Genomic DNA, 8,903 nt, shown 5'->3' with positions numbered 1-8,903 from the left:
GAGAGAGAGAGATTTGATCAGTAACATTAACAAAAATACAAATGTTTTTGTAAGTTGTAAACAATATAAATAGTGCAAAGAAATACATATTTAATGTGTAGATATGTACAGTATATTGATATGCATATTTATTATCTATTTACATTATACAGTAGATACAGCTTGTAGGATTTATGTTTGTATTACATTGACACAAAAACTGTGTTAATCTTTATATTCTTGTTATTGACCCAATATTTCCCTTTTTGATCATATGATGCAGTTAACGGTGTTAAGTCTTAAAATTATATTCAATAATTGTGTGCTAAATGAACCCTGAACCCTGTAAAACCAGTTTGTAGACGTGATTAGCAGTATTTGTTTTGCTGTAATTAAAGCCTCATCAGTTGTAGTGATAAAGCCCCTACAATAAAATGACTAATTATGAATGTACTTCTGTTAATAATGCAGACGTACAGGCTAATACTGTAGAATTAGACCCTCTCTTTATTGTTTCCCCTCAGCTTTCATTGTAAACTCTGACATTTAGTTTCTTGTAACGCTATCTTCCTTTCTTGTAACGCTATCTTGATTTGTTTGCAGGCCTCGGGGAGTCCTGGGGTCATGTGAGCCGCACCTCTCTGGACGGAGTCAATCAGGAACTGGGCGCACATCTCTTACAGGTGCTTACAGTGCATACAGTGCTGACAGTGCTTACAGTGTTTACAGTGCTGACAGTGCTTGCAGTGCTGACAGTGTTTACAGTGCTTCCAGTGCTTGCGGCTTACAGTGCCGACAGTGCCTGCAGTGCTGACATTGTTTACAGTGCTTGCAGTGTTTACAATGCTTACAGTGCATACAGTGCTTACAATGCTTACAGTGCTAACAGTGTTTACAGTGCTGACAGTGCTTGCAGCTTGCAGTGCTTACAGTGTTTACAGTGCCGACAGTGCTTGCAGTGCTGACATTGTTTACAGTGCTGACAGTGTTTACAGTGCTTCCAGTGCTTGCAGCTTACAGTGCCGACAGTGCCTGCAGTGCTGACATTGTTTACAGTGCTGACAGTGTTTACAGTGCTTGCAGTGCTGACATTGTTTACAGTGCTGGCAGTGTTTACAGTGTTTACAGTGCTTGCAGTGCTGACATTGTTTACAGTGCTGGCAGTGTTTACATTGCTTACAGTGCTTGCAGTGCTGACAGTGTTTACAATGCTTACAGTGCTGACAGTGTTTACAATGCTTACAGTGTTTAAAGTCCTGACAGTGTTTACAGTGCTTACATTGTTTACAGTGCTAACAGTGCTTACAGTGCTTGTTCTCAGCTCTGCACTTTCAAAAGAACTGGGAAAAAGATGTGGGCTTTGGGCTTTTCAAGGTTCACTTACAAGGCCCTTAAAACATTAATTGGAAGGAAGCATTATAAAATATTTAAAGCTGAGCCCTTTGTAACATTTACCCTGACAGGAAATTTATGTTTTTATTATTATTATAGGTAGACTGTGTGTGTGTGTGTGTGTGTGTGTGTGTGTGTGTGTGTGGTTTAGTGCCTCCTGCTGCCGTCATTCTTGTGCTTTAAGAGTGAAATGAGCTGAACACATTCCTGGTCACGCACAGAGCCTCAGTCTGTCCTAAAGCCCCTCTAACATCAGCAGCCACACAATGGAGCACAGCTGCAGGGTTACACGGCTGCAGGTCTACAGGCCTACAGGGCTGCAGGGCTACACGGCTGCAGGTCTACAGGTCTACAGGGTTGCAGAGCTACACGGCTGCAGGTCTACAGGGCTGCAGGGCTACACGGCTGCAGGTCTACAGGGCTGCAGGGCTACACGGCTGCAGGTCTACAGGTCTACAGGGCTGCAGGGCTACATGGCTGCAGGGCTACAGGCCTACAGGGCTGCAGGTCTACAGGTCCACAGGGCTACAGGGCTACAGGTCCACAGGGCTGCAGGTCTACAGGGCTACAGGTCTACAGGCTGGCCACAGAGAACCACAGAGTGTTAAAGAAGCCCAGTCTTGTACTGTAAGCTGCTGAGGCGTCGTTCCCTCTGGAGTGACTTGGTTGACACGCTGGTGTAGTCTAGACTACCTTTGATGTGAGTTGCATCGGGTACATCATCACAGACAAGTTTGTTGAATGAGAGTTTGTTTATTTCCTTCAGAGTGGAACAACCTAATTTTTCTCTATCTACCGGGCAATCTTCGTTCCTACCCTCACCTATGGTCATGTGGACTGGGTCATGACCGAAAGAATTAGATCGCGGGTACAAGCGGCCGAAATGGGTTTCCTCAGGAGGGTGGCTGGCATCTCCCTTAGAGATAGGGTGAGAAGTTCGGTCACCCGTGAGGGACTCGGAGTAGAGCCGCTCCTTCTTTGCGTGGAACGGAGCCAGTTGAGGTGGTTCGGGCATCTGGTGAGGATGCCACCTGGGCGCCTCCCTAGGGAGGTGTTCCAGGCACGACCAGCTGGGAGGAGACCCCGAGGGAGGCCCAGGACCAGGTGGAGGGACTATATCTCCAAACTGGCCTGGGAGCGCCTCGGGATCCCCCAGTCAGAGCTGGCTGATGTGGCCCGGGAAAGGGAAGTTTGGGGTCCCCTGCTGGAGCTGTTGCCCCCGCGACCCGATCCCGGATAAGAGGTTGAAGATGAAGGATGAAGGATGGAACAACCTAAAACCAGTCCTGTTCTTTCTGCCGACATTAAACGCACCATTTGCATAAACACATGAATCTGTTACCATAAAGAGGTCAAACACCTGACAACCACGGTGATTTCAGGACCTATAGACCTGACCCAGGACATTAGTACAGCGCCACCCAATGCACACACAGAAACATACAGTTGTATTTACAACACCATATTTGGCTCTAACAGAGAACCACAGGTTGGCTAGCTCTGGTCGCACAGACATAGAAGGGAGCCAAACTGAGCTACATGTAAGCCATCAGGTCTACAGGACTGTCAAACATGCTTTCAAGCAGATCTACAGGATAGTCATCTAGGGCTGTAGGTCAGCTGGTTTGACAAATAGGACTGTGTGCAGTCCAAAGACCACTACAGAGCAAGGACAAGTGGCTACCCAGCCCCCAGGAAGAGCGGCGGGCTGTGAAGCAGATTTTACATGGTGGCCAAATGGTGGAATTACAAGTCCCAGGTCCGTGACGTGACGCCAGCCCAGAAAGACTTTCCCCATAGACTTACACTGGGAAAGAGACGTCTGTAACTTAGTGGACCATTTCATTCAGGAGAGTCAACTTCCCAGTACGAACACTTGAACTTTTATTTAAATCATTCGGTTCTCCTTCCTGTGTTCCTGTGAATGAGACCGAGGCTGGAGCGAGGGTTTGGAAGCAAGGTTAAAGGAAACACTAGAGCATGCTCTATGGGTCCATGGACACCGACGGTTTTTATTTTAGGAAGTCTAACTTTCTTTGCTTCATGCACAATGACTGCATCCAGTTCAATATATCCATGGTGGCTACAAGAGGGGGCTAGAGCTACAAGCTAGCAGCTAGGGCTTCATTTCTACAGAGACTCCATTTATCAGTTAATATTACAAATGCTGATAATAGTATAGTCTTCCTCTGACTTGCTAGTATTTTAGGTAGGCTACAGGAGTGAGGGCTGTCCTGTAGGGCTGCATCAGTGTGAGCTGACCGTATCAACTGGTAGCTCACTGTGTAGTTCAGCTGTTCCTTTAAAGCTACATTGTTATTTGTGTTCATTTCATGTCTTCAAACGTGTTTCATGATGTTGTTACAACCAACAGTCTGCTGTGACAGTTAAATGATGTGTAATCATAATAAGACAGTATAGTTTATACACGTCTATGGAAATGGACTCAACACAATAACATTGATTTTATTAAAGGCTAATTATTTTCTGCCCTTTGTTGATATTAAATATGTATTCATATGTGTTGTTGCTGTTTCTTTCAGACGTTAGATGGCTTCATCTTCGTGGTTGCTCCGGACGGTAAAATAATGTACATTTCAGAAACAGCATCGGTCCACCTGGGCCTGTCGCAGGTTGGTTTGACGAGATCTGTGTGATGTCCTCTGGTGTGTTGACGAGTCACAGTGACAGACGTGAATATGTTAATTTCAACAGGTAGAGCTGACTGGAAACAGCATTTATGAATACATCCATCCAGCAGACCATGATGAAATGACAGCTGTCCTCACAGCACACCAGCCTTACCACTCACACTTTGTCCACGGTAAGAGACCCCCCCCCATGTATACATGACAAGGACCCATCATGCAGCGTAAATAACACGGTGTCTTTTAACTCTCTGCAGAGTATGAGATGGAACGCTCCTTCTTTCTGAGAATGAAATGTGTCCTTGCTAAAAGAAATGCTGGTCTCACCTGTGGAGGCTACAAGGTAGGAGGGCAGTGCACCTGTCTTGTGCTTTTAGTGGTCGGGAGACTAGAAAAGAGCTATACAAGTACAGACCATTTACCAAAATCCAAAGGGTTCATCCTCAGCAAACAGGATTCTGCTCAACAAGGTTCATTGCAATTTTCTTATAAGATTACGTGCTATCTTGTGTGCAAAGGTCAATTTGTCCTGGAGGTGGTGCTAGTACAGTGTCCAGACTGCAGAGCAACAAGCCTGTTGAAATATGTCATTTATTTCTATAAAAGTGGAATTTCTTACCTAATGGCGTTGACAAGTTGAAAGGTTAAGTCACCAACATGATGAGGGTTTATCCTCTGGAGACATAACATCCATAGCATGTTGCTCTGATGAAGGGGTTGGATGGACAGGGTTGACAAGGCTCATGCACACTATAGGAGATGATTCTTGTTCTTCTTGGATCCAGAGCTGGTTTCACATGATCCTCAGCAGCAGATGGAGTTTTCTCACTTGTCATGGAACTGTAGATGTTCAAACCTTTTTAATGTATTCTCCTCCACGAATACCTCAAGGTTGAACCGTTTGTGATATACAGTAGTTTAAAGCTCCGTAACATGCAAGGAAGTGGTCCTAGAGTTGAGATTGTTTTGTCAACTAGAACAGAAAAATGTATCGAAGTCTGAAGCCGTGTTCAATTTTCCATTTCAATTTCCCTTTTACAAAAAGACGACAACATACCCACACACTTATCTAGTTCCCAGGTCCTCTTCTTTCTATATGACAACCTTTCAAACACAGATGGGCCTCTCCAGTCACAAGGAAGCACAGCACAAGATGCAGAGTAGTATCTGGGTACACAACGCTGTTAGGGGTGTAACGATACACGCACTCGTATTGAACCGTTTGGTATGGGGCTCACGGGTCGGTACGCATTACGAACCGAACAATACGTTTGAATAATATTAAATTGCTTTTGAAAAAATAAAATAGAGCTGAAATTGGTGGAGCCACTGCGCTCAAACATGGCAACCCACCGACGTAACGCGATGTCCTTCCCTGATTGGTCACGCTCCTATCACGTGACCGAATGTTCACAAACAACAACAGCTTTGATTACCGATGGACTACCAGGTTAATTCAACATGGAGGACTGATGACAGGCGTTACTGACCGTGTTGTCTTTACTAGCAGCTGTTCAGTTAAAGTCTGCTTCATGATGGAGGAAGCAGCTGTTAATGGAGCGATCAGTGAGCGACGGAGGAATCAGACCTACGGAGACGTCTGAAGTCACGTTAGCGGCTTTAGAGAGGACGGACAAAACAGAGGGCTTTCCTTTTCTTATTAATGTTTATTTTGTTCTGTACAACAAGTTAACACATAAACTATAAAGGAACAAAACATGGATTGTTCTCCAGTAAACAGAGACTTCAGACTTCAGCAGAGCTACGAGTGAGAACAGAAACAACGACACCGAGGAAACGAGTGAGAGACGAGTGATGACCTCATTTATGATCATAATCTATAAACCTTTGTGTGTTGATATTAAAGTAAATATGAGGAGAGAGAGAGAGATAAAGACCCGCAGCGCTGTAACTAAGTCTGAAAAATAAAACTTCTAAAACTTTCCATGAACTGTCTGTTTGAGTTCATAGAGAAATATTTGAGAGAAGATGTTTAGTATCAAACACGACCTTTAATTATTAAAGACTACCTGAGAGTCTCACCAGCGAGGATTTGGCATTTCTGCTTTTTTGCTGTACTGAAAACGTACCGAACCGAAACACCACTGTATCGTATTGAACCGAACCGAGAATTTTGTGAACTGTTACGCCCCTAAACGCTGTATATGTGTTGTATGTTCAGAGTGACATACTTCACCCAAAGAACCCTAACTTATTTCCTACTGGAGTAAAACTAAGGCTGAGAATGTCTTTTTAAAAAGGAAGAACAGAAACGCACTTTATTTGGTAATCATTCATGTTCATTGATGAACTACTCATAGCGGCAGATCAAACTGTAAAGTAATTGATCCATCTGTGAACTCTTGGTCCAGGTGATCCACTGTAGTGGCTACCTGAAGATCCGTCAGTACAGCCTGGACATGTCTCCGTTTGACGGCTGCTATCAGAACGTGGGGCTGGTGGCTGTTGGTCACTCGCTGCCGCCCAGCGCCGTCACGGAGATCAAACTGCACAGCAACATGTTCATGTTCAGAGCCAGCCTGGACATGAAGCTCATCTTCCTGGACTCACGGTACGTTCTGTGTGACAGGGTTCTGTGTGACAAGGTTCTGTGTGACAGGGTTCTGTGTGACACTGTTCTGTGTGGCAGGGTTCTGTGTGACACTGTTCTGTGTGACAATGTTCTGTGTGACAGGGTTCTGTGTGACAGGGTTCTGTGTGACACTGTTCTGTGTGACAGTGTTCTGTGTGACAGTGTTCTGTGTGACACTGTTCTGTGCGACAGTGTTCTGTGTTCTGGCTGTGATTTCTTCTGCTTGTTTGTACGCTACATATTTTGGGAGTGTGGTTAGTATGTGTGGGAAGGCTTAATGAACCCTGTGTGTGTGTGTGTGTGTGTGTGTGTGTGTGTGTGTGTGTGTGTGTGTGTGTGTGGCTCAGGGTTGCAGAGCTGACGGGCTACGAGCCTCAGGATCTCATTGAGAAGACTCTCTATCATCACGTCCACAGCTGTGACTCCTTCCATCTGCGATGTGCTCATCACTTGTGTGAGTTAGGTTTGTTTTACCTTTCTACAAAATCTCTCTCTACACACACACACACACACACACACACACACACACACACACACACACACGGCACACCTGGTTATGTCATAGAGTGCTACACAGATGACATGGTGACCCAACCCTAACCCTCTAACCAAGAAGCCATTAAAAACAGCCTGTTGAGTTTGAGACTTGTTTCCTGGTTTTAGGATTCATTCGTGCAACACTCGATAGTGTGTTATGTTTTGTGTGTTATGTTGTTATATGATGTTACATCATGTTTTCTAGTTGTGTGATATGATGTTATCTTGTGTTAGACCAGGTCATGTCATGTTCTTATACAACATTACCGTATATTATTCTTTAAACCATTAGGCAATAGAACATGTTTACAGTTTGTACACCTATTGACAGTACCGTTTCAATCCTTCACATTTGGCCGCTGTATAATGATGTGTGATTTATTATGCTATGATATATATTTGTTTTGCTCCCAGTAATCCTTTGCTGTCATGTCTTGCCCCTCTCTTGTTCTAGTGCTGGTCAAAGGTCAGGTCACCACTAAGTACTACCGTTTCTTGGCCAAGCCAGGCGGCTGGGTCTGGGTTCAGAGTTATGCAACCATTGTACACAACAGCCGCTCATCTCGACCTCACTGCATCGTCAGCGTCAACTATGTTCTCACGTGAGTATCTGTCTCTGACACCTTCACCGTGGGTTTCCTCATCTTTCCCGTCACGGTCACTAGCTGAGTGTGTGTGACACAAGTAGCTGTATCTACTGTTTGCAGTGATATATTCACATACAGTTGGCCATCTACTGAGTTATAGCTACAGTTGGTGACTTCAATAAGAATAACCTGTTGTCCTATTTGTTCAAACTGTCCCTGTATCCACTGACAGAAGAACATGAGAGAGATAGTCTGAGCAAACATCACGTTCCTCTGACTCCTTGTACTGCTCCTCATGGCATTTGAAAGGATCCAAAACCTGAAGAAACTCAACCAATCAGAGCCGAGGGCTCTTCGAGTTTTCTAAGCCCAGCGACTGAAAGGACGTGAACTGTTATTATTTTAGGTTTTTACTTGTGAGGTTCTCCCTTTTTTTTACAGATTGTAAGAATGACTAATGACATGTTCTGATCCACTGTTACTGCACCAAATGTACCATGTCCTCCTGTCCGAATCACATTGGTTTTAAACTAGTGTCCTCTGTGTTAGGAAATGAGAAGAAACAATATATCTTTTTTAAGATGAGTCTTCAGGAGGAGCCAACAGGCTTGGAACGTCACCGACAGTGTAGAGAAGTCAGAACCACCAGATTGTTGTTTGACGTTGTCTTCTTCAGCCGTACAGTGAAGGCAGCGCGTCAGCAGCAGCACGGATGTGAAGTCTGAAACATGTCCAGGGCGTGAGTCCTTATTTGATATAATTAAAGACAAGTGAGTTCTTCAGAGAAGTGATGGATGCATGGAAGACGCCCACTGCTGACCATCCAGCCCTTTTGATCTAACAGCAGCTTATAGACACATCCCAGTTCTGAGTGTTGAAACTGGAAACACATGTAACTCACTATCGGTTGAATGTCTGCTGTTTATCACTATCGAATAGCAGAGAATGTTTGGGAGCCCTACTTTACAGAGTCGTGGTGGCTCTCGTGGATCCGAGGACAGGCCCAAGGCTCAGAGCTCTCTATAGTCAGTGTGAGCTTTGATGAGATAATGAGTGTTGGTACTGGAGATTTACGCAAACAGTTGCTGTGAAGCAATTAACTGGAGGTTAATTGGAAATATGATATGATGCATGTTTGCAAAATCTGCCAATGAAGAAAGTTTTTAA

At 44.5% G+C, this 8,903-nt stretch overlaps 1 protein-coding gene across 1 annotated transcript in view; it reads left to right on the top strand.

Moving 5' to 3' along the window:
* LOC137888415 (single-minded homolog 1) overlaps positions 1–7,755 on the top strand; it is a 12,949-nt gene extending 5,194 nt beyond the window's left edge. The window contains exons 3-9 of the mRNA XM_068731797.1: positions 583–662; positions 3,915–4,004; positions 4,087–4,195; positions 4,277–4,362; positions 6,392–6,591; positions 6,960–7,066; positions 7,604–7,755. Of these exons, the coding sequence (XP_068587898.1) occupies positions 583–662; positions 3,915–4,004; positions 4,087–4,195; positions 4,277–4,362; positions 6,392–6,591; positions 6,960–7,066; positions 7,604–7,755 (824 nt within the window). The remainder of the gene's footprint in view (positions 1–582; positions 663–3,914; positions 4,005–4,086; positions 4,196–4,276; positions 4,363–6,391; positions 6,592–6,959; positions 7,067–7,603) is intronic.
* Positions 7,756–8,903: the final 1,148 nt, after the last annotated feature.

Source organism: Cebidichthys violaceus, unplaced genomic scaffold, assembly GCF_023349555.1.
Source record: "Cebidichthys violaceus isolate CVI_PGR_0920_01 unplaced genomic scaffold, fCebVio1.0.p SCAF_533, whole genome shotgun sequence".
NCBI classification, from domain to species: Eukaryota; Metazoa; Chordata; class Actinopteri; order Perciformes; family Stichaeidae; genus Cebidichthys; species Cebidichthys violaceus.
Note: the sequence above shows the minus strand (reverse complement) of the source record. Positions and strands in the feature narration are given on the sequence as shown.